Source organism: Littorina saxatilis, linkage group LG1 (genome assembly GCF_037325665.1).
Source record: "Littorina saxatilis isolate snail1 linkage group LG1, US_GU_Lsax_2.0, whole genome shotgun sequence".
Taxonomy (NCBI): Eukaryota; Metazoa; Mollusca; class Gastropoda; order Littorinimorpha; family Littorinidae; genus Littorina; species Littorina saxatilis.
The window spans coordinates 43,525,653-43,551,477 of record NC_090245.1 but is presented as its reverse complement, the minus strand read 5'-3'; the positions used below and the strand labels follow the sequence as shown (position 1 = coordinate 43,551,477).

The 25,825-nt window shown below is 43.3% G+C and overlaps 1 protein-coding gene and 1 long non-coding RNA gene across 6 annotated transcripts in view; one reads left to right on the top strand and one right to left on the bottom strand.

Annotated features, from left to right (window-relative positions):
* The window catches only part of LOC138970587 (uncharacterized), a 32,662-nt gene extending 8,925 nt beyond the window's left edge, over positions 1 to 23,737 (bottom strand). Inside the window, exons 1-5 of one of the 5 annotated variants that reach the window (XM_070343061.1) lie at positions 21,260 to 23,737; positions 18,506 to 18,562; positions 17,770 to 17,785; positions 5,231 to 5,629; positions 4,702 to 4,892 (exon numbers count right to left, since the gene is read on the bottom strand). In XM_070343061.1, coding sequence (XP_070199162.1) covers positions 4,702 to 4,892; positions 5,231 to 5,569 — 530 coding nt within the window. In that variant the 5' untranslated portion in view covers positions 5,570 to 5,629; positions 17,770 to 17,785; positions 18,506 to 18,562; positions 21,260 to 23,737. The remainder of the gene's footprint in view (positions 1 to 4,701; positions 4,893 to 5,230; positions 5,630 to 17,769; positions 17,786 to 18,505; positions 18,563 to 21,259) is intronic. The other 4 variants (XM_070343072.1, XM_070343055.1, XM_070343068.1 and 1 more) reach the window with 4 other exon arrangements.
* LOC138970656 (uncharacterized) overlaps positions 1 to 25,825 on the top strand; it is a 273,936-nt gene that overhangs the window by 19,628 nt on the left and 228,483 nt on the right. The window lies entirely within an intron of this gene.

Here is a 25,825-nt window from a genome sequence, read left to right as displayed (position 1 = left end):
TGTATGTATGTATGTATGTATGTATGTATGTGTGTGTGTGTAGAGCGATTCAGAGAAAGGTACTGGAGCAATATTCATTAATTTCACAGTAGAGTTCCTGAGTATGATATACCCAGAACGTGTTTTTCGTTTTTTTCGATAAATGTCTTTGATGACGTCATATCCGGCTTTTTGTGAAAGTTAAGGCAGCACTGTCACGCTCTCTCTTTTTCAACCAAATTGGTTGAAACTTTGGTCAAGTAATCTTCGACGAAGCCCGGACTTTGGTATTGCATTTCAGCTTGGAGGCTTACAAACTAGTTCATTAGTTTGCCCATTAAAGTTGTCATTCAAATCGAATTTTCTCTAACAGATTTAAAAATGATTGTTTCGTATTCCTCAATTTCTCCTGAATTCAAAAATATATACATATGTCATGTTTACTCTACAAATGTGCTCAGAATTACAGAAAATAGATTAAGTAGGCCTAAGAACTGCGTTTGCACACTTTGCGGAGACGAGCGTGACCCGTCTAGGTCTGTAGGTGTGGTTAGTCGAGACTATCTTAAATATAGTCTCGGCGATGACTGTTTGTTGGTGTTAATCTGTTACTTTGATGCTGACTGCTTGATTAAATGTTATTATATCGCTTCACGCGACTTATTTATTACTACTGTAAAATTGCATGACTTATAAGTGTAACAGCTTCCGGTGAGGTGAGTATCCACAGAAGAACAGGGAGCGATAAAAATTAATCATTTCCTTGTGTTAGCCCAATCCATAGTAATTAGGTAGCAACAGGGCACGAGCACTCTTTACTGAGTAATCTTGAATAATGAAAGCTGTTTGACGGCTCTGCAGCTGGTGCAGGCATCACGTCATTTAGATGTTTCGCAAGATTGAAAGTCCAGCCTGCAGGGGTAGCGTTCAGTCCGCATCTTTCCCCATCCCATCCCAATCAAAACGACAGCAGATGATGAATGAATTGGTGCGCTACCCTCCCTCCCTCCCTCCCTCCCTCCCTCCCCCCCCCCCCCCCCCCTCTCTCTCTCTCTCTCAGCCGGATTGCGAGCATTAATTCTCCTCACCATCTCACCCATCCCTAGCCTTCATCAATCACCCCCCCTCCCCCCCCCCTCCCCCACCCAACCCAATTCTTGTCATCAATATCTTCGTGTCACAAAAACGCAGCCTGTATATATGCTGAAGAGTATAATCATGTAATATACATTTACTGCTTTGTTAATGTTTCATTTTTTTCATTTGCGCCTTCATTGTACGAACTCGTGCATCCAGAAACACGTGCATCTGACAATAAAACACCTGCGAACAAAAAGTTAATGGTCAATGTTATTTTTAAGGACATGCCGACTGACAAAATGAAAAACCGCCCGACATTAAGCACAGCTGTCTGACGTTCTACTGTGTTGCTCGTACAGTTTCGGTGCAGTTTTCTGCGATGTATTGTATCGTACAGATCTTTTTCTTCTCCTTCATAGACTGCAACTCATTCGTGCACTCGCGTGTTAACACTCTAAATTGAAGTTTACCACTTCTGAACACCCTCTCTTTAAATAGTGTTGAAGACAGTGCGACATGTAAGCCTACATTATTCTACTCATTCTCAAATGAAGACCAGTGTTTGCCATGTGTTCTACGTATTAGTAGAATTATGTACTATGCCACACTGTGTCCAAAACTGGTTACAGAAAGTGTGTTCAAAATTGCAATACTTCTAATCAATTTATAGTGTATAGAGTTTACAGGTGCATGACTGTTTTCGCAAGCAATTTACACTATACAATTTACACTACGATGCCTATGACATAACCGATAGTTACTATACGGAGCGTTTTCTGTTACTTAGACATTTACAGAAAATTCTCCGTGTAATAAATATTCGTTACGTCATGGGTATATTGTGTTCTCCCACATCTTGAATGTAACCCAAAATTACCCCCCTCTCTCTGCCGGTCTCTGTCACACCCAGAGACAGAAACAGACATACACACACACACACACACACACACACACACACACACACACACACACACACACACACGCACACGCACACACACACATACTACCTCACTCACTCACTCTCACACACGCGCACACACACACACACACACACACACACACACACACACACACACACACACACACACACACACACACACACGTCACTCCTCCACCCCAACGACAAAACCCAACGAACAAGACCCTCCTCACCTCTCTTCTCTCTCAACTCCACCACTCAGCACCAACCTCCAAACCAAACCTCAACCTACATGTACCCTCAAACCAGCCCAATCACTACCATCATCCTTTAAGCACTTAAAGTCCTTAACAAGTTTTAAAAAATGTGTTAAAAACCACTTAATGTCTGAGTAGTTTAACGCCTTTTGATTTACCACACTTAGTATTACGTCAAAGATATGCTGTGCATTGTATATTCTGAACATATTTTTTTGGTACTATTGCTACATGTTCGATTGCTACCAGCTTGTATTTATAATTACCTGCATAGTATGCATTTGATTTTATGAATAACCACATATGTATGCTCTTCATGCCTCATCATCATCATCATTATCATCATCATTATTGTCATCATCATCATCATCATCTTTATTATCACGTGCTGAAGTTTTCCGGCCTCCTTTGTTTGTTTGTTTGTTTGTTTGCTTAACGCCCAGCCGACCACGAAGAGCCATATCAGGGCGGTGCTGCTTTGACATTTAACGTGCGCCACACACAAGACAGAAGTCGCAGCACAGGCTTCATGTCTCACCCAGTCACATTATTCTGACACCGGACCAACCAGTCCTAGCACTAACCCCATAATGCCAGACGCCAGGCGGAGCAGCCACTAGATTGCCAATTTTAAAGTCTTAGGTATGACCCGGCCGGGGTTCGAACCCACGACCTCCCGATCACGGGGCGGACGCCTTACCACTAGGCCAACCGTCCGGCCTCCTTTTGTTGGTTAACTTTTTAACTTTTTAATTTTTAATTTTTTAATTATATAATTGTGTGTCTATGCGTCCCAAGGACAGATTGTAAGAAAAGGCGTAGCCTTAAATCTTAATCCTTGTTAAATAAAGTTCAATTCAATTCAATCCCAACCCCACAACTCAACCCTCCCCTCTCCACACTGACCTGTTGGCGTGGTGCTCGGGAAGGTTCTCCCTCCTCCCAACCCCACAACTCAACCCTCCCCTCTCCACACTGACCTGTTGACGTGGTGCTCGGGAAGGTTCTCCCTCCTCCCAACACCACAACTCAACCCTCCCCTTTCCACACTGACCTGTTGACGTGATGCTCGGGAAGGTTCTCCCTCCTCCCAACCCCACAACTCAACCCTCCCCTTTCCACACTGACCTGTTGGCGTGATGCTCGGGAAGGTTCTCCCTCCTCCCAACCCCACAACTCAACCCTCCCCTTTCCACACTGACCTGTTGGCGTGATGCTCGGGAAGGTTCTCCCTCCTCCCAACCCCACAACTCAACCCTCCCCTCTCCACACTGACCTGTTGGCGTGATGCTCGGGAAGGTTCTCCCTCCTCCCAACCCCACAACTAAACCCTCCCCTTTCCACACTGACCTGTTGACGTGGTGCTCGGGAAGGTTCTCCCTCCTCCCAACCCCACAACTCAACCCTCCCCTTTCCACACTGACCTGTTGACGTGGTGCTCGGGAAGGTTCTCCCTCCTCCCAACCCCACAACTCAACCCTCCCCTCTCCACACTGACCTGTTGACGTGGTGCTCGGGAAGGTTCTCCCTCCTCCCAACCCCACAACTCAACCTTCCCCTTTCCACACTGACCTGTTGGCGTGGTGCTCGGGAAGGTTCTCCCTCCTCCCAACCCCACAACTCAACCCTCCCCTCTCCACACTGACCTGTTGACGTGGTGCTCGGGAAGGTTCTCCCTCCTCCCAACACCACAACTCAACCCTCCCCTTTCCACACTGACCTGTTGACGTGGTGCTCGGGAAGGTTCTCGCTCCTCCCAACCCCACAACTCAACCCTCCCCTTTCCACACTGACCTGTTGACGTGGTGCTCGGTAAGGTAACGGTTCTCCCTCCTCCCAACCCCACAACTCAACCCTCCCCTCTCCACACTGACCTGTTGACGTGGTGCTCGGGAAGGTTCTCCCTCCTCCCAACCCCACAACTCAACCCTCCCCTTTCCACACTGACCTGTTGACGTGGTGCTCGGGAAGGTTCTCGCTCCTCCCAACCCCACAACTCAACCCTCCCCTTTCCACACTGACCTGTTGACGTGGTGCTCGGGAAGGTTCTCCCTCCTCCCAACCCCACAACTCAACCCTCCCCTCTCCACACTGACCTGTTGACGTGGTGCTCGGGAAGGTTCTCCCTCCTCCCAACCCCACAACTCAACCCTCCCCTCTCCACACTGACCTGTTGGCGTGGTGCTCGGGAAGGTTCTCCCTCCTCCCAACCCCACAACTCAACCCTCCCCTCTCCACACTGACCTGTTGACGTGGTGCTCGGGAAGGATCTCCCTCCTCCCAACCCCACAACTCAACCCTCCCCTCTCCACACTGACCTGTTGGCGTGGTGCTCGGGAAGGTTCTCCCTCCTCCCAACACCACAGCTCAACCCTCCCCTCTCCACACTGACCTGTTGACGTGGTGCTCGGGAAGGTTCTCCCTCCTCCCAACCCCACAACTCAACCCTCCCCTCTCCACACTGACCTTTTGGCGTGGTGCTCGGGAAGGTTCTCCACGATGTTTTTCACGACCCTTAGCTCGGGATGCCCGGAGTCGTACCACAGCAGACAGAACACCGCTCTGGCTTTCCAGCTGTTGAGGCCCACCACCCTCACCCCCTTCTCCTTCTCGTCCAGGAAGGCGGAGAACACGTAGAGTCCTGTCTCGTTGTCCACCTTTTGAGGGCATAAAAAAACAAGAATGGTTAATTTTTGGGGGGACTTTTAATTCAGGACTTAACAACACGTTCGCAAGAACCTCGACCTAACGGCTTTTACAGTGGACGAACAAGAGACACGACAGTAAGAAGAAAAAAACTAATCTTGCTGCCACTTATCTTAGAATGTCCCCAAGATGATCGTAGCAATGTTAGGTTATTATTAAAAAAAAATTTTATAAATGCTATCGCCGTGTTAGGTCGAGTTTTCTGAATTCAACGTTCCAAAACTGTAAACCTTCTTGTCTTTTGATTCTCGATTTGGAACGTTAGCAGTCTATATGTTTCGGATTTCACCTTTTGAAAGGTCTGAGTCTCCTTGACCTCGCCGGCCGGCCGCAACACGTTGGGACACTCCCCTCCTGCTGGTGAACGCTGGACGAAGACCATCGAAGCTGCCTCATCCTCCTGCCCCTCATCGCCAGGGTCACGCTTGCCTGGAGGGGGATCCAGGGGGATGTTCCGGGCGCGGGGGGTGGCTGTGAGGGTGGCGGTGAGGGGGGCCCCAGGGACCTTGGGAACCTTGGGGTGAAGGACAAGGTCGTTGTCTTCCAGAGTTCTGGAGTGCAGGAGGAGAACGATGGCGCCGCACAGCAGCAGTATGGACAGGACGATCTGTCGCTGACGGAACTTCATGGTAGGGAGGTCACCTCAAAGCGCACCGTGGGTGTCTGGCTCTATCTGCGTCTGGGACAACTACGGTTGGAAAATAAAGACAATTCAATTCAATTCAATCCAATTCCATTCAATTCCATCCCATTCAATGTAATGCCATTTAGTTCAGTTCAGTTCAGTTCAGATCAGTTCAGTTCAGATCAGTTCACTTCACTTCACTTCACTTCACTTCACTTCACTTCACTTCAATTCAATTCAATCAATTCAATTTAATACAACTTAATTGTCATCAGATTGTCTTTTCTTTTAGTTCGTATACACAGATATTACATCACATTAAGACAGTCACAGACTTTTTTTTTATAAGAATCACAAGCTCAAATCATAAATTTATCAAGTCACGCACATCTGCACACACACATATCCAAAACCACACACCGATACAGAGCATAGTACACTTATTTTCTCTTCACAAACAACCAAAAACCCTGCCCCTTTAGTTTAATACGCTTTTGTTTTAATGGTGGTGATGGTCGTCATGGTTGTAGTTTTCGTGGTGGTCGTGGATGTATTGTGCTTGATGGTACTCTCTCACAAAAGACGATTTGAGGGTTTTGTAAAAAGCGTTTGCATGATGGGAAGTTGCAGATTAGTCAGAGATCTTCTTTACAATGTTACCGATTTCAATATGCTCATTTTGTTTGCGAATGCGTGTGTGTGTGTGTGTGTGTGTGTGTGTGTGTGTGTGTGTGTGTGTGTGTGTGTGTGTGAGTGTGTGTGTGTGTGTGTGTGTGTGTGCGTGCGTGCGTGCGTTCGTGCGTGCGTGCGTGCGTGCGTACGTACATGCGTACGTGCGTGTGTGTGTGTGTGTGTGTGTGTGTGTGTGTGTGTGTGTGCGTGTGCGCGTGCGTACGTGTGCGTGCGTGCGTGAGTACGTGTGTATGCACGCGCTCGTACCGAAAGTCCCCTGCTCGTGATGTCGGTTTTCAGAATTAATTTCTGCGGTGCTTTGCAAATGAATCGTCAGTTACGATGGACGACATGACGGTAAATACTACCATTTGTCTTTGAAAGCAGAAGGTCTCCAGTTTTACTTTTTCATTTTCAATTATCATTATACGTTATTTGTATTTTTGACGAAAATGTGACATTTTACACAGATCGCTAGCGGTCGAGGTGAACAATGACTGTTTCTTTTCTCTTCTAAATTTGGATAATATTTTGTGTAAAATGTACGGATTGTTTTTGCTTACCTTACTGTGTAAGGGCTTGACTGTCTGCCATGTTCTTCTTGTAAATTTGTTTAAAGACACCACCATAAGCCGTAGGCTTGTTGTTTTCACATTTTGTCAATGTACATTTCCTGAACATGTAAAATATGAATAAACATTGTTTAAAGGCACAGTGCGCCTCCCGTAAACCATCACAGATACTGTCAGGCTTTTACATACAGTACAAACACCCTTCCATTTGAACGCTCACCAAACGGGAACATCCTAGGTGCCCTACGTAAAGAGCGAGCAATTTTCAAAGAATTAATTTTGCGGATTGTCTCAGTCGACAATCGGACCGTGGTGCGTTTTGGCGCTAGACCTAACTTTTAAAATCTAAATAATAAATTGACAGCTTGTTACACAAACATGTTTAAATCATCATCGAGACAAGATCAGTACAATTCGAAGTTTTGAAAGTTTGAAAAAAGAAACGCCCGGAAGCAGGGTCACGCAAGGTCGTGGTTCTCGTAGCAGACGACGGTTTATGCCTATCGCCAGTTCCTCTGAACAGTCAAAAGCCATCGCGAGAGTTCTTGTGAACCACAGCCGTTTGTTTCGTGCATAGTCAGAGGTACATAATAACGTGCTATTGCAGATAAGCTCAAAGCGAGTCCCATTCAAATTACTAACTGACGACTGCATTGTGAAAAAGGGAAACTGGATCACACGGATTCACGATGGCTCAGGGGTAAGATAAACCACACAAAAATAAATTCTTTGAAAATTGCTCGCTGTTCTCAAGCGGTGAGTGTTTAAATGAAAGGGTGTTTGTATGCTGTGTGTAAAAACCTGACAGTATCTGTGATGGTTTACGGGAGGCTGACTGTGCCTTTAAACCAACAAAGACGGAAACATATGTTTGGTAACACCAGCGCTATTCGCTGCAAAAAAACGCATTGATAACAATCCTACAATCAATCAAAACGGATTGAAACGAAACACTCTTCCGCGCATCAATACGGCATCTGCATAACAACAAATTCACGTTAGCGAGTCAAAACAATGAACTCAGACTGGCTAGATAAAGCTTCGTATCTGTACCTTGTTGTTCGATGAAAGCGTAACTCTAGTTTCTAAATTGTATTAGCGGCAAATGAACTTTATCAAACGCACAGAAACACCCTGCCGAAGCACCGCATGGGAAGGAAAACACAGTATTTGCCTTAGTACAACAATGTATTACGATAACGGTCTACCGGCGCGTCTTATATCTACCACTTTATCTTTCATCTTTTAGACAAGCTAAAATGTTGTCCAGAACACAGCCAGGGATCAACCAACACTGTATTTGACTGATGTCTGACGGTGATGGTCCCCTGCGTCTTCCTTACTTCTTTATCTTTCATCTTTTAGACAAGCTAAAATGGTGTCCAGAACACAACCAATGATCAACACTGTATACTGATGACTGACTTAAATGATTACCCGCTTCGCCGGGAAGAAGTAGAGCCGAATACCCGGCTGCGCCGGGGACCCGGCCGCCGGCTTCGCCGGCGCACGAAGGAAGGGAGATAAACGCGCAAAACACCGGAGAAGATAAGGAAGAATTGTAGACAGTAACCTTCTAAAAATAGTAACGGGAATATGGATTGAGCGTTGTGGAATAAAAATAATAACGGGAATATGGATTGACGCCACACGAAGGGAGGGAGATAATTAAACGCGCAAAACACTGAAGAAGATAAGGAAGAGTTACTGGGAATGGATGTAGTGGATCTACAGAAGAACCAAAATCGGTTCAGCGCTGCGCGCTGAGAGCACGTGTTGAAAATTCTCATCGACCAGGTTGTGTCCCGGGTCTTCCTGAATATGCCCACCAAATTTGAAGCAGATCCAGAAATGTGCAGGTATCCTTATTGGTTACGCCTTAACTATGAGTTTGCCTAGTTCCATTCATAAATGTTGTGCCGAACATTATAAGATGTTTGATGGGGTGTTGACAGACCAGCTTTTTTGTCGGTCCGAGGGGGAGCATATCGTCTTTTGTTTTATATTTATTGACCAAGGCCGAAGGCCGCGGTCAATAAATATGAAACAAAAGTCGATATGCCCCCCGAGGACCGACAAAAAAGCTAGTCTGGCAAGAAACCATCAAACATCGTTTTTGTCATCATTTTGGTGGTTCAACATTAAGTGAAAAATCAACACAGGGAGCCATGGTTTGACACGCGAGTTCTGTTATTATAATGCATGTTCGGGGCCCCAGCACGTTGTTTAAAGCTGGCGTGCGAAAGCAACTTACTGTGTGTGATTTGAGTTTATAATGTTGAGACAAGTATGTCAGGTTTGAGGATGCGAAGTTCTGTAGGTTCCGACTACAGAGTGGTGTGTGAAACCAACAGTAAGCGCCTTTGAGACGATAGTGCCCACATGTTGCATTCGAGCGATGGGATTGTCGTATTTCAAACGAGGTGATTTGCTTGCACAGTCAGCGTTGACCATCTCACAACAGATCTGTTATGTGGATTATCGTGCGACGTAGTCGGGGGCAAGGAATCGCAGGAAGCAAAGATGAGTCTTTTTCCATTGTCACCTTTCTTTCCGGTTGTTGGTGCATATAATATTGTGCGGACAAAATGATGCGACGGCGAGTGTTTTTTGCCTCCAAGATTTTGTGGTGTGGGTATTGTTTTGCTCGTTTCATACCCACACCAAAACCTGAAACACACCCCACCCCACCCTCCCTCACAATCAGTCCATGAACACAAACACTGACACACACAAATTAATGATCAAGTTACCCCCCCCCCCCCCAACCCTTCACTTGCACACCTGCAACGCAGACGATCATATTATTGATTAAATATTCATATAGGTCAGTGTTGGGTTTTTTGTTCGTGTTTGTGTTATTGCAGAATCGGTTTTCTCTTATTGCTACACGTGTCTCTTCATTACATTTCACCATCGCCCTACCACCCTGCCCCTCTCGGTATTCCACCCCTCGGTTTTCAGTGGTAAATATTAGTAATCGAATATTGAAGCTACGTTGAGTCAAAGGTCACAGAAGATTTGCATCGTGCAGCACTGCACGAATTGGGTCAAAGGACACAAACGATTTGCGTCGTGCCGCGAAGGAAAGATAATCGCGATCTTGTTTCTCATTGCCTCTCTGTTTTTCATTAGACTTGTCATTCTGCTTGCTCGGCGTTGTCAGATGTCTTCATTTCTTGTTGCTATGTTCTTTGCTTTTTTATCATTATTTTTTTATTTGCGCTTAGTTTATCGATACAACGTCTTGTGCACGGGTCAAAATGTGTGTGTCAGGGGTCAATTGGTTTGACTTAAAACTTGATGTTCGTGTTTCTCCAAAGAGATACACGCACTCCATGACATTGTGAGAAGATAAAACATATCGATAGGTTTCATTTGTTTGCGATAAAGCATAAATGTATGACCTTTGATGAGGTAGTTTTGTTTTTTGTTTACATTTGCCAGTTCGTATTTGGAACTTGGCGAAGCAGTGTCGTCTGTTTAGGTCTGGGGAAACGCCAATGAAAAGAGCCGAAGAATCCTCGAGCGTTTCTATTGGGTTTGCTTTTGATTATCCATGTAATAGGGCTTCCTGCAACTATGGTAACCGGGGATTTATTCCCCGGGGAACATGAGATTTATTTCCCAGGTGCTTGTGAATGAAAACTCGTGAAAATGATGACAAATAAATTTGCCTCCGTAGTTCCATGTTTATTTGTTGCCCCATAAAATATGAACTTGCCTACTTCATCAAATAAAATAAACGCAACGCTACACTTTGCTTTGCAACCGATGACACACTAGCTACGCTCAGCAACACTATCTGTGGTATAATCACTGAGCTATCAAGGAAATATGCAGGTATCCTGCAGGGCCTCTTTGATATAATCACCCAGCGCACAGGGAAGTTGTGTTCAACAACCTCAACACAATCTGACTGACACTGATAGCCTACTGCCTGCTAAGTGAGCAGTCAACCGAAACGAGTAATCTAAACACGACAAAAGAGCAATCTTCAGTACTTCTTTTTCTTCTTCTGCGTTCTCGTATTCTTCAGTTGAGGTATTATTCCTCGTCTATAGTCTGAACTACCAGGGTTTGAAATACCGCTGGGAAAGGGAAAATATACAGCCTAGCTGCTTTCTGTAAAGACTTGGATTTCATTTTCCCTGTCATTTTCAAGAATCAAATTTGAAACTGAAACCTATGTCAATCTGCAGTGGCGGATTTTGGGGGGGGGGGCTAAGGGGGCCCGGGCCCCCCCTTCAGGTAAAACACACAAAAGAGAGAGAGAGAGAGAGAGAGAGAGAGATGATTAAATGACAGTTTCTGAGCTCAAGTGGCCCTAGATTGCAGCATTTTGCTTCCTTGAAAAAACAAAATTCCGGGGGGGGGGGGGGGCATGCTCCCGGACCCCCCTAGCTTCGCGCCATCAAGTTTGTGCAAAAAGGTTTGGGTGGGCCCCCCCTTCCTTAAAGATCCTGGATCTGCCCTTGATCTGTAAAATTAATTCAGCAAAGAAGTGTCCACATTGTACAGCAACCTGCCGTGCATGCAGTTGATTTTTGGTCTGTGTCCAAGAGAAAGGCTTACTGGTTCAAACCAAACAACAAGTGCCCCAGACGCAAGGAAGCTGGAGTAAGATACCAAACTTTACAGACAGGGAGATAACTGTGGTGGCGTGTTGAAACTGAAGCAAATTTGTGCTGAAAAGTAAGAATTTTGAGTTGAACTTCGATTCATTCTTGAACTTTAGCGTGTTAAATTCATAGCTCAGAATCCAGTGGCATTCTTTACTTTATTGTGATACAAGTCCCTGTAATCAAGCCAAAGAACATTTGTCGTGAAATTAATTGACGGATTGAGCTTCAAACTTAAGCTTAGCTAGCATAATTAATTCATTTGGTTGTTTGATCGACGAAAATGGCGTACGTTGTCAACCAAGGGACATCATTTACACGATAGTGTTGTCTCCCTTGTCCTCTCATACGGATAATTCCTTCTTTGACGCATGTAAACGAAATGCATTCGTACAGTTCATCGGAGTTCATTCTGTGACTTCAAATTGATCTAAAATGACTTCTTATGATTACAAGTGCAGGTTCTGCAAATTTGGAGGCTTAAATGCCTCTAAAATCTGAGCTATGAATTTAACACGCTAAAGTTCAAGATTACCTTTAAACTTTATGTTCATGTTCAAGGGACTTAACAAAATCTTTTGTAATGTAAAAGCGTGGACAGCTCTGTTGTGGTTTACATGACCGTTTGCACGGGAAAGAAGGTGGTATCTTTAAATGGGATGGCAAACGGGGAATACCTGAACATCAAACGGGACACCCAACACATTTTGACTAGATCTTAGATCTCACATAGCTAAACCGCAACGATTTATTGTTATATATTTTGCCTACGTGCATCACACGTATCGTTAAAACAAATTCTAGTCATTAAAATGACTTCGACAGACCCACAGAAAGCAAAAGAACAAATAAAATTGAATGTCAAAGGAAAGATGCCTAGAGACACAAGAGCGTAGTCTCTTTTTTTCGTAGATCTGGTCCAAACCAATGCGCTTGTACTTTTTGACGGGCACTATAAGCGACTCAATATTTGTTCTTCTTCTGAAGAGCTTTGGAATGCTGTACCAGCGTTGGTGTCATTTGATAATATGAATAGGTATAGGCAGTATACGTTTGCTTTATTATCGTGTGGTCTATTTGGATCAGGAAACAATCACCACGAATCTGTTCTCTTAGTTTCAAGAACCTGTTACTCCCTCTACTGTTTCTAAATAATTGTACCTTTTTTATTTGTACAATTTAGTCAGTGTGTTTATACATATATACTTATTATTTTCCTTATTTTTCTAACTACTTCTCTCCCCTGAATGTTGTGTGTGTGTGTGTGTGTGTGTGTGTGTGGTTAGAGTTCTTTCCCTTTATGTGTCCATGCTTCTGCTTTTTGTTTTCTTGCGTATTCGATGTCCTGAAGAAGCCTCCATAGGCGAAAATTCGACTTTGTCTTTGTCTGTGCAGTCTTTGTGTTGGTGAATACCGATTTCTTTTGTTTTTCAACTTTGTTTTGACCCACAGTCATCTTGTTGTTCAGATTTTGAATTTGGCAAAGCCTTCAGTTCGGGATTTATCTTGTGAGAAACCTGATTGAATTCCTACTTGTAGACGCATAATATATATTATGTTCAACAACTTTTCACAACGAAGGCCTCACAGTTCCCTGGCAAAACAAATCCCGCTGAGTAGTCGAAGTTTTGATTCTGTCTGTTTTTGGTGGCAATAAATTGAATAATCAAAGCAAAAAGAGAGCGAGAAAGTGCGAGAATGTGGCTGCAATAAAATACGATCACTCACTCAGTAAAACGGCGTTTTCCAATGTACGTGATTATGCTGTTGCCAACATTCTGAGCAGCACCAGAGACCGTAGAGTGGAGACCGTAGAGTACCGTCTCTGCGGTCTCTGGCAGGACAAAACTCATCTTGAACAAGAGTGGCTGGCCTTGACTTTGAAGGAATAAGGGACGTAATCGAATAGGCATATCACAGAACGAAATTTAGAGCGGGCAAATTTGACACAGTTCAGCTCAATTTTATTAACCTAGAAGATTGACGGGAAAAAAAATTAAGTGTGTTCTCCAACTAAGCCGGAACTGGTCTTGATAGCGCAGATTTATTTATTTGTCTGCATTTTCCAGCAACGAAAGGGACTCTTTGGTCAAGGATAGTTGCCTTCCCCAAAACGGATGATTGCTTCTGGTTATTCACGACTTGTTTGCTTGACCTTTCGGATTTCATGGGGGCGGGGGGGGGGGGGGGGGGGGGTGGACACCAAAACCAAAGTAAATCTGCGTTATTGCGACTGGTGGGTACGAAACTGGCGGTTGCCGACTTTTATTCATTTGTGAAAGGCACAGTCCTTCACATGAAAAAAGTTGGACACAATGCACCTAGGCTGTGGATTTTTAGGCAAACAAAAAAAATAGTCTGTTTACGGTATCCCGACCGACCCTATTTTTTCGCGCGACCCTAGACTTTTTTTTGGCATTTGGGGAAAAAAAAAAAGTCTTTGTTTTTTTGCAAAATAACTTAAAAATATGTGTTTTTTTGGAAGAAAAAAAAATCCCGACCTACCGACCCTATTTTTTGTGGCCTATGTTACCGTAAACAGACTTTTTTTTTGGCCTTAGCATGTGTCCAGGTGGATGGACGATCCGATTTCATGTAAAAGCCTGGCCAGATCTGTAATAACTTATCTGATAAGTTGAATCGTTGGAGTATAGGTTTACACCAGAAGGAGGGACCGGCACGATTGGCCTAGTGGTAAGGCGTCCGCCCCGTGATCGGGAGGTCGTGGGTTCGAACCCCGGCCGGGTCATACCTAAGACTTTAAAATTGGCAATCTAGTGGCTGCTCCGCCTGGCGTCTGGCATTATAAGTGATAGGACTTGGTTGGTCCGGTGTCAGAATAATGTGACTGGGTGAGACACGAAGCCTGTGCTGCGACTTCTGTCTTGTGTGTGGCGCACGTTATATGTCAAAGCAGCACCGCCCTGATATGGCCCTTCGTGGTCGGCTGGGCGTTAAACAAACAAACAAACAACACCAGAAGGACTGTGCCTTCAACGTTGGCTACTTGGTTCATTTTTAAGCAATCGTATTTTGGTGGTACATTGATACTATTCACCGATTGCTTTCAACATGGAGGGCGGTGCCTAAATTGTCTCACCTGTGATTTGTAAATGGAATCCCGAAGGCCGCTGTGATTTGTAAATGGAATCCCGAAAGCCTACGGCCCTCGGGATTCCATTTACAAATCACAGGTGAGACAATTTAGGCACAGCCCGACATGTTGAAAGCAGCAGGTCGATATTGTAATTTTATCTATCCATTCAAAGGATCTTTCTTTTTGGATGTGAAGTGGCACCTCAATTCATCAATCTTATTCATGACTTGTCACGTACTTACCATCGCCTTCGGTGCAAGTATAGTCCCATGGAATTACGATGTGCTTAGGACATTATAATTCGCTTGAGGTTATTATGTGCTTTTCTATATTTTACAGACTGACTTTTCCATGGCTTGTTCCTTTTGAGAAGTCTGCAAAGGCCGAATCACAAAGTGACGTTCTCGCTAGAACAATTCGTCATTCATTATAACATGACGTCACATCCTTTTCATGTCTCGGTCACCAAATTGCGTACTTGCTGTCTTCCATTTCCCTTGATTTGTCTATCGTTCGTGCGCATGACCAACCGGCTGGCAGAAACTATTGCAGTCATGGCGACACGTGAAACACATGACTTGTATTGATACGCTTGCCAGGAAGTGTACATTGAGGCCACGGACCTACATTCCACTGCAGATCCATTTGGAGGTGATACACGCTGATTGCCTGACCGCTGAGTGATTGCATTGACCAATCAAAATGTCGAATTAACAAAGAAGGATTTATCCTACATACGTGAGAGAGACACCCGTGAGATAATAATCGTTCAAATCACACGTGTGTATATAATGTAAATGAGGTCATGTCAAGCAAGTCTGGCAGGGACCTGTTTTTCCACTGCTTATGATGCCAAAGTCACCGAGACAAACGTCATTATAGAAACACAAATTGCGCTCGCTAATTACCCTCGATGAATCTTTAGAACTAACACGTCACGCCACACTTTCAGAGTGACGTTTCTTTGCTTTGACGTAATAGATTGCACGAGGCTTTAGAAGAGATCGAGGTTCTAAAACAAGCGTCTTCAATTTAGCTGCCTCGAATGCAGGACATTTTCAGTAAAATACACGTAAGTACAGTATGTAGGATAAACAGAATACTACATGGCTTGCTGTTCCGTACCAGATTTACACTCGTTGCTTTTTCAAATAGTGAACAGCTCGCTTTCGCTCGCAGTTCAATATTTAAAAAAACAACTCGTGTAAATCTGGTACGACACAGCAAGCCATGTAGTATTCTCTATTTACAATACCTGCTATTCAGACTTGGTCGTGTGACAGATGTTTTCTTTCACACGAGATTACGTTGATTGTCTAACGAAGACGTCAGGCTGAGTTAGACATCAGCTAATCGAGTGTGGAAGAAAACTCTGTCACACGACCAAGTCGGAATAGCATTTATGTCTCACAGCTTCAACAGAGGGGAGAACAAACACGTTTTGTGTACTCAAGCATGACAAACCTAAACACGGGAGCAGCCATTGTGGAAAGATCTACTTTTTGACCGAACAACTGTGAATGACGTCTCGGTGTATGTGAATGACGTCACAGTCATCATCACAGTCTGTATCTTTTGAAGCATCGCATTCTTCATGACGTCTTTCTGTGTCTGCATCTGCGAAATGTTTGTTCATTCCGGGATCTTTGTCATCTATGTTCAACTGTCCTTATAGTTTCAGACTAACAGGCCTCCTGAGCTAGCCACTTTCCAAGGGCAGCTAAATTCGCGTATGGAAACAGTACTGTCGTCTGGGATGCCGTTTTCAGTATTCTCACCGTTGAAGAATGTGTAAAGAGAAGAAACAATAACAGCAGTAGAAATAAAAGTCGTGTGTTAATTTTTTGGCTTTTGGAGGGACGATTTTGAGTTTGAATCCGAACCATGCGTCTTTGTTATCGACAATATGCTTTTGGATATTGAGGAAAATGGCCGGCTTCCGTAGCATTATGCTTTGATGATCGGAAGAGACCATCCAATCACAGCCCCCGAATTCCTCCACGTGTTCATCAGAATAGCTATATCTAAACTCGTACACCCAAAGGAATTACTCGCCTTGAGCAATTACAATATTGCACTTTCAATCACATGATCATGCTGCATTGGAGGGGGTCTTCCAGGTTTCATCAGTTTGAATTCTATGCCTCGGACAACAACGAGAATTCGCATTGAGAGGTTGAGCTCTGTACTGCTGGATAAGGGTTATTTCTTTAAATTTCAAAGCCAGCTTCCCAAACTTGTTGCGCTTTTTCATCTTCTTCTTCTTCTTCTTCTTCTTCTTCTTCTTCTTCTTCTTCTTCTTCTTCTTCTTCTTCGTTCAGGGGCTGAAACTCCCACGTTCACTCATGTTTTTGCACGAGTGGATTTGTACGCGAATGACCCTTTTTACCCCGCCATTCTGGCAGCATACGCCGATTTCGGGGGAGTGTTGGGCTACAACTCTAAGTACTTCAAAATATGTGTGATAGTAATGATAATATTTTTGGTGATAGCTTCAAAGCCGGGCACGTCGATTGTATTTGCCAATTTCATTCCATCGACGATACCTCTTCACAGTAGGTATCTAAGTAAAATTCAGAAAACAGTGTCCAAAAGAATTATCTCTTCTTCAACAGTCCACCATGACCCTTGAACATGAAAAATAAGGTTTATGAAATAAATCGAATTTCAAAGTCAAAATTATCGCTTTTAACCACGACTTTGCTTCAGTTTCAACTCACAGCCACGGTTCTCTCCGTCTGCAAACTATGGTGATTTGTAACAGCTTTCTTAAATTGGGACACTACTTTTGAACGTTTCCTTATTTCCTTATACTTATATTTAAGTTGTGTGATGGTTTGTACACTCGCGGAACTACTGGGGTAGGGTGCACAATACAATTTCCAACTGGGTAGGACCCAAGCATTTATTGGGATTAGTTGAAATCTCCCCCCAAAAAATTCCATTTCAACCAGTCCGACCAAACGCTTGGTTTCCACCCAGTTGGGCACTTCCTCGTTCACGACATCGACGGGCGCCTATAATTATTTGATGTGGAGGGCAAAGGATTGATGTTGTGCATCTAGTTACAATAACACTGTTGGCCCTGAAAAAATATATAAAAAAGGCATTGCTACACTGTCTATTATTAATAGGTCTATGTTTCCCCGCAAAAAAGCGAAGTGAATGGGACCGTGACAGAAAGGCCATTTGATTCCACTCATCTGGTCTTTTATCAATATTTGATCTGGAGATTATTACCTTGCTGGAGCTCTCGCTGTTGAATAGAAGCAAACAGTGATTCACTAACTCTTTACTCTGGTAGTTATGAAGCAGTATGACTGTGGCGCTGCTCTCTCTCTCTCTCTCTCTCTCTCTCTCTCTCTCTCTCTCTCTCTCTCTCTCTCTCTCTCTCTCTCTCTCTCTCTCTCTCTCTCTCTCTCTCTCTCTCTCACACACACACACTCACACACTAAATATTAATATTTCCTCTCTCTCTCTCACACACACACACACACATACACACTAAATTCTCTCTCTTTCTCTCTCTCTCTCACACACACACACAGACACACACACACACACACACTCATATACATAATTTATCGCAAGGACTTTGTATATATAATATGTATGTGTGTTCAAATAATTATGTTCAAGAACGTATGTCTGTCGAAAGGTTCTGTAGCCTATACATGTGTAATTTGTTTATTTTATTTGTTATTTATTTATACTCGTTTCCTTTGCTTGCTCGAGTGTTTTGTTTCAATTTCAGTCCGCGTGTCAGTGTGTAGTCTTTTGTCCGTTTCCCTGGTGCTCTGTCTGTTTCCTTGTAAAACCATGTCTTTTATGGTTTTGTGTATCATGGGTTATTGGCATTCACAAATTGTCAGTTGGCAGATTACTAGTATGTGCGCGTGCATGTGCGTGCGTGTGTGAGTGTGTGTGTGTGTGTGTGTGTGAAAACAAAAATCAATGAGCACAAAACTGCACTTACCGCAACACTCCACATAGCATTGACTCGCGTGTGTAAATCACTCTGCGCCACACCTGCCTGTGAACGAAATAGACACATCCTCTTATCAGTCCGTTGGTGGTATTGTCAATACACCAGCGCGTCAGTACAACATATACGATAGTCCGCTGATATCACACATATCACAAAACGGTGTCGCGGAAGGCGTGGTTTGGTTGCTGCAGATTAGGCACACAAAAAAATAGTCTGTTTACGGTATCCCGACCGACCCTATTTTTTCGCGCGACCCTAGACTTTTTTTTGGCATTTGGGAGAAAAAATAAATAAATAAATAAATTTTTAAAAAAAAGTCTTTGTTTTTCGGCAAAATAATTTAAAAATATGGTTTTTTGGAGAGAAAAAAATATAAAATGTTTTTTTAAAAATCCCGACCTACCGACCCTATTGTTTTTGCCTATGTTACCGTAAACAGACTTTTTGTTTTTGCCTTATCACACTGTCACACCCCACACGCTTGGACCCGCTGTAAATATGTTACCCTTGGTTATCCAAACAGACGCTCTCACATCCGCTAAATTAACGGTAAACAAGTTGTGTTAGTTTCACATTGTCAATCGCGCGCCACACATGCAGTTCACTTCAAAAAAAGATATTCACTTTTATATATATATATATATATAACGAGGAAGTAACGTGCTGTTTGAAGGCCGCTTGACACTGTAACACTCGAAACACACATTTCCATAGATGCATATAAAAATACAGACACTCAGTCTTCTATTCCCTGCAGTGTTAAAAAGTTAAACAGTAATTTGGTCAGTCTTTGATCCTCGCGACTGTCAAACCCGAAATATACTCCCAAATACAAGGCAGTAATGACTCCGACATCTGATGCAGCCACAATAGTAGATGTTTGGTGGGCTCACACTTTCACACCCAAAACGTTCACTCCAATTCAGGGCAAAATGCAGATCCTCTCATATATATATATATATATATCGGAATCAGCCACAGTAATGTTGTAACTGAGATGTCTGGTGATTACACAATTTCACACCCAAACTATGCACCAATCAGTTGTCTGAGGTCGAAAGGGAAACAGGGCTGGTTGAGATGGGAAAGAATACACAGTGGAGTCAGCTGCACAAGTCGAATAATTAACACTGAAAGTGAAACGCAGAACATTCTCCTCAGTTTCAACTGAAGGAATGATAACGTTGTGCACGTGTCCCGCTTTTCGTTGACACGAAGACAATAAAGTCCCGGCAAAACTGTGCTCCTCTTTAGCTTTGTAGCTGGCAGCTGAACTAACTGATTTTCTGGTCAGGTTCCTTTCAACGGTACACCTGTTTCTTTCAACTGTACCTTTCTTTCTTTCAACTGTACTGACATCCGTTCCCCTTAACTGGACCGTTGTTCTTTTCAACTGTTGGCCTTCGTTTTTTTCAACTGTACCTTCGTTTCTTTCAACTGTACCTTCGTTTCTTTCAACTGTACCTTCGTTTCTTTCAACTGTACCTTTCTTACTTTCAACTGTTCTTGACATTTAGTCAAGCTTTGACTAAATGTTTTAACATAGAGGGGGAATCGAGACGAGGGTCGTGGTGTATGTGTGTCTGTCTGTGTGTGTGTGTGTGTCTGTGTGTGTGTGAAGAGCGATTCAGAGTAAACTACTGGACCGATCTTAATTAAATTTTACATGAGAGTTCCTGGGTATGATATCCCCTGAAGGTGTTTTTCATTTTTTCCATAAATGAGACGAAAAACCGAGGTCCCTTCGTGTACACTACATTGGGGTGTGCACGTTAAAGATCCCACGATTGACAAAAGGGTCTTTCCTGGCAAAATTGTATAGGCATAGATAAAAATGTCCACCAAATACCCGTTTGACTTGGAATAAAGGCCGTGGAAGGTGAATGCTCGCCTAATTGGCTATTGAGCTTTACTGGCCGATGTGAATGCGTTATATATTCTGTGTAAAAAATGCCTGTTTGTCTGTCTGTCTGTAAAAAATTCCATTTCAAACGGCAGAAATAAATATGTAAGCGCCTAGGGCTATATCTAGATTAGGCGCATACAAAATGATCACAATAATAATAATAATAATAATAATAATAAAATGTCTTTGATGACGTCATATCCGGCTTTTTGTAAAAGTTGAGGCGGCACTGTCACACCCTCATTTTTCAATCAAATTGATTGAAATTTTTGTAAAGCAATCTTCGACAAAGGCCGGACTTCGGTATTGCATTTCAGCTTTGTGGCTTAAAAATTAATTAATGACTTTGGTCATTTAAAATCTGAAAATTGTCATAAATTTTTTTGGAATATAAAACGATCCAAATTTACGTTCATCTTATTCTACATCATTTCTTGATTCCAAAAACATATAAATATGTTATATTTGGATTAAAAACAAGCTCTGAAAATTAAAAATATAAAAATTATGATCAAAATTAAATTTCCGAAATCGATTTAAAAACAATTTCATCTTATTCCTTGTCGGTTCCTGATTCCAAAAACACATAGATATGATATATTTGGATTAAAAACACGCTCAGAAAGTTAAAACGAAGAGAGGTACAGAAAAGCGTGCTATGCAGCACAGCGAAACCACTACCGCGCTAAACAGGCTCGTCAGTTTCACTCCGTTTTGCACAAGCGGCGGACTACGGTCATTGTAAAAAAAATGCAGTGCCTTCAGTTTCATTCTGTGAGTTCCACAGCTTGACTAAATGTAGTAATTTCGCCTTACGCGACTTGTTTTAATTGTACCTTTGTTCCTGTTGACTGTTCCTTTCAACTGTACTGTTGCTCCTTTCACTGAACTGGTTATTTCAATAGTATCGTTGTTCCTTTCAACTGTTCCTTTCTTCCTTTCAACTGTTCCTAGCTTCCTTTCAACTGTACCTTTGTTCCTTTTAACCGTGCTGTACCGTTGTTCCCTTTAACCGTTGTTGTTTTCCAATTATATATATCGTTGTTTCTTTCAAAATTCAACTGTACCTTTGTTCCTTTCAACTGTTCCTCTTAACGGCACCTTTGTTCCTTTTGACCATACCTTTGGTTGTCTTGGCTCAGTATGCCTGTATCGAGCGGGCCAAAGCCGCATAAATTCGTGAACGCTGAAGGTATGACAGTGGCAGTTTATGCCTGAGAATTCCAATACTGTTACCACACTAATGCTGTGTTGGCACGCGTGCAGTGACTGCGGGTATAAACTTCAGGACACCTCTTTGGGCGAACGTCTCTCCTCCGCCGCCCGGGTTTTGAACCAGAAAAAGATAAATGTGAAAATAATGGAAAGTTAATGTCTTGTTTACGTCGAGTTCTGCATTAGTTCACACGCTTCCCAGTCCAAAGAAGCCGTACGTACGTAAGTTCATACCTGACTTTCAAACAGGTATACATTTCCCTCTTCGAGGAAAACTATCTATAGATACACTTTCAAACATGTTCACATTCTCCCGTTGAGAACTGAAACAACTCTAAATAGATACACTTTCAAACATGTTTGCATTCTCCCGTTGAGGAAGACTTTCAATAGCTGGATTACCGAGTCACGGCGCGGATAGAAAGGGAGCCCAACACGCAGTGCACACTGACAGGGGTTTATGCACCACCAGGAAGATATTCACAACCACAACGCAGCGAAGGAAGAGGAGTATTGTCCCTCATAATCGTATCACACCCGGACACTGTCACCAAAATTGGGCGGTACGTACGGGCGCTTTTGCCGGCTTAGCCGGCGACGGAGGATCATTTAGCGAAAGCCGCAACACAACAAGCACATGGGTTGTGTTTACGCTCGCTCTTCGATCGTGAAGACTGCACTGCCTCCTTCACTCAGTTTCCCCTCCAAATAGAAAACAAGACTCCGACTTCACTCGGGTAGAACGCCGGGTAGGCCGGTGTGTATACACTGAGACTGGCAGTTACAGCATGGGCCTGCTAGCTCTGTCAGTCCGGTCAATGGAGCATTGAAATTCCTCTTGGTGGGTTGGTACATGAACTGAGTCGCTAAAAACTGTGCTTCACGCTTGGCTACACTGAGGCCATGCCTCCTTCACAACGTTCGGTTACTCATTGTCCTTTGGGTTACACTGAGTGGTGTTACACAAGACTGAGCAGTCGGTTACAGTCGGAGTTCGTCTCAGTTCGACGCCTTTGCGGCGATACTTAGTTGTTTACTCAAACACAGAATGCCATGTCGTGCTGTTCTGTCGCTCCGCCAGTGTTCGATCGGCAGCGGTGGCTATTGCTACAACCAAGTCTGGCACCAGCAGAGAGTGTGCTGGCCGCGATTCCAGCCGACAGCGATTGTTTTAGCCAGGGAGAGACCCAAACACAACACAGTCAGTGTCGCTCTGGGGAGTGGATAATTCATAGTCGATACTTCTTCCCCATTCCTTTCAGCGGGCGTCTCCGAGTCAAGTTGAAAGGAGACACGACCAACACAATCACATGTTCGGCTTTCAGGGTGAAATTTCATAGACGTCTGTATTCAGTGTCGAGTGTACGCGGCACTGGCACACAGCACACAGACACTTCCTGATCCACACGCCGTAATCCAGTGCTGAGAACCGATCTGAGCGCATTACTTTTATTGAATGCTTTGTGACAACACACTACAAACACCCGAATAACTGACACAAGCCGCCATTCTCAATCTCAGTATCTCTTCGCCAACTACCCGGAATTAATTTGGCAACCCCGCTACCCGCAGCGGAGTGGCTACTTTATACCACAACAAGCACCATCTGACAACAGGCGCCAGACGCATTGCATTATTTGTTACTGGCTTGCTTTGGCGGATCAGTGGGAAGGTGCTGTGTTCAGCGGACCAGAAACATGTTTTATTTTCAATAGTCCTTGAGGGTTTGATGCACAGACACACGAATCTGGCTTAAGAGAGTGGGTGTTAGGGGGCCGGTGAGTCGATATAACACTGAAGAGGAAAGTACCCCACGGAATATTTACTCTGGAGTAAATAAATTATAAAAAAAATCTCTTTGCGAAATGTTTGCTCGTAGTCCACCTGTGCAACGAACAAAGAACTCCCACAGGAAAGAAAACATTACTCCCATAACCAGATATTTTTTACTCCTTGTAAAAACATTATAACAATTGTTTTCCTGGGTAAATATTTTGTGGAGTAGGCCTACTTTCCCCTTGTACGCAGACGACAAAAGTTATTCATGCACAAACATCTTACTCCACGAACATTTTTCTGTACACATATTTTACTCTACGAACATTTTAGTTCGAAGAAGATGCCAAGAGTATGACTGAATAAATCCATGATTAAATGTCTCTTTGTCTACTAGTTTGCCTATGTGTTGTTATTGTTGTTGTTATTGTTGTTGTTGTTGTTGTTGTTGTTGTTGTTGGTGTTGTTGTTGTCGTTGTTGGATGCTTTCATTTAGAATGTTGAACAATGGTGCTCCTATACTTACCCTACCCCCGACGCATATTGACAGAAAACAGGCTCCAGCTCATCTGATGCATTTTTAGTCCTTTACAAAACGTCTTTTTGTCAAATGAGCGTCTGTTGTTTACGTCGTTCATTCTCGAGAAGTTGCAAATGGAAGCGAAGGTTTTAAATTACGACAAGGTCTTTTTTCAGTTACTTCTAAAACTTAAACTAATAGTTTTTTGTTTGCTTCTACATGTACTTCTAATTTTCTTCTTTTTCATTTTTTTTCTAAACTTATGTTTTAAATGCAAAATTAATGTTATTCATGTATTTTCGACATTGTATACAAATGCATAACAGTGTGCCGATGTCTCATTTTCAAAGGCTGACATATAGTCCTATTTAATTAGTTTAATTACTTCCAGGGCTTTTCCCATCGTTGCGGGGATGTATAAATTAAGCTTCCTGCAAAGTTTTAGGTTTGAAGTCCTTACCAATTACGAGAAATAATTAATTCTTTATTGCATTGTTTAGCAACAGTTCTCCAGGACTTGGGCTATTTTTAGACCGTTGACGTCACTTCGTGACGTTTCATAAACCAAACTGAGATGGCGTCGTAGACAGTCAAAGCGCGGTTGCGTACAATGGCAAAAAAGATAGAAGTAAACCCGTCTAAAGCTGTCAAGGCCACTAAATCAGCTGAGAAGAGAAAGTGGACTCCTTGCTTCATCACCACGCAGCACCAGCGCTGGGTCGCGCTGAAAGAAAGATTGTTTTTGTCAGAGGCTCATCGCTTCAAATTGAGAACCAAGTACAAAGGGGATACTGAACTCGCCAAAGGTTTGCTGGACACGTGAGTACATAGGCCTATTGGAATATTAGATGTACTTGTAGCTTGTCAGCTGAAGACTGTGCCCTTATTCTTGCGAATATGTGCTGTGAGAGATCGTATATTTCCGCCTGCGCAATTTCCGGAAAACATCCACTTTCACTTTGAGACTGTTCTGTTTACATTCGACACTATCAACACCACTTTGCAATACTGAAATAATTTTGTCTGTGTTCGAAAGCTACAGCCAATCGTTATTATATCCCCTTAGGTACACTTTTATAACATTATTGGCACATGTAAACATAAACCACTGTACATAAAGGGAAAGTTTGTGTGCGCGCCTGTGTGCGTTTTTAATCTAAGACAAATGTCGCCAATGTTTTTACAGAGTGACGTTAAATAAACGATTTTATCATCATCTGTCTGTATGTTCTGGCATTTGAGAAGCCATAACAGATAATATAGGGCTAAGAAATAAGCTCTAAAATTCTCAATCCCGTTTGACAGGACTTCGCCTTCAAAGGTGATTGTGGTGAACCGCCACGCTGTCTGTCTCTGTCTCGCGATTCACCCCGGTGAAGCCGGGTATTCCTCTAGTATATCTATATACGGCTTGTGTGTGTCTGTCACTTCGCGATGCACGGCCAAAGTTCTCGATGGATCTGCTTCAAATGTGGTGGGCATATTCAGGTAGACCCCGGACACAATCTGGTCGATGAAAATTTTCAACACGTGCTCTAAGCGCGGCGCGGTGAACCGATTTTGTTTTACTGTAGATCCATTCCCAGTAACTCTTCCTTATCTTCTCCAGTGTTTTGCGCGTTTATCTCCCTTCCTTCGTGTGGCGTCAATCACGTCAACACGTGCTCTAAGCTGGCGAACCGCCACGCTGCATACTCCGTCTCGCGATCCACCCGGCGAAGCGGGTAATCATCTAATATTACAAATACATCACATCAAATCATCAAGTTTATGGACAGGCAAAGGTGGTCACCCATTCATGTATTTCTCGTTACGCAACATTGTGAACGTGCACAAATGCTTTTCAAAAATGCAGAAAGCATAAAAACAAGTTAACAGAAAAACATGTCTG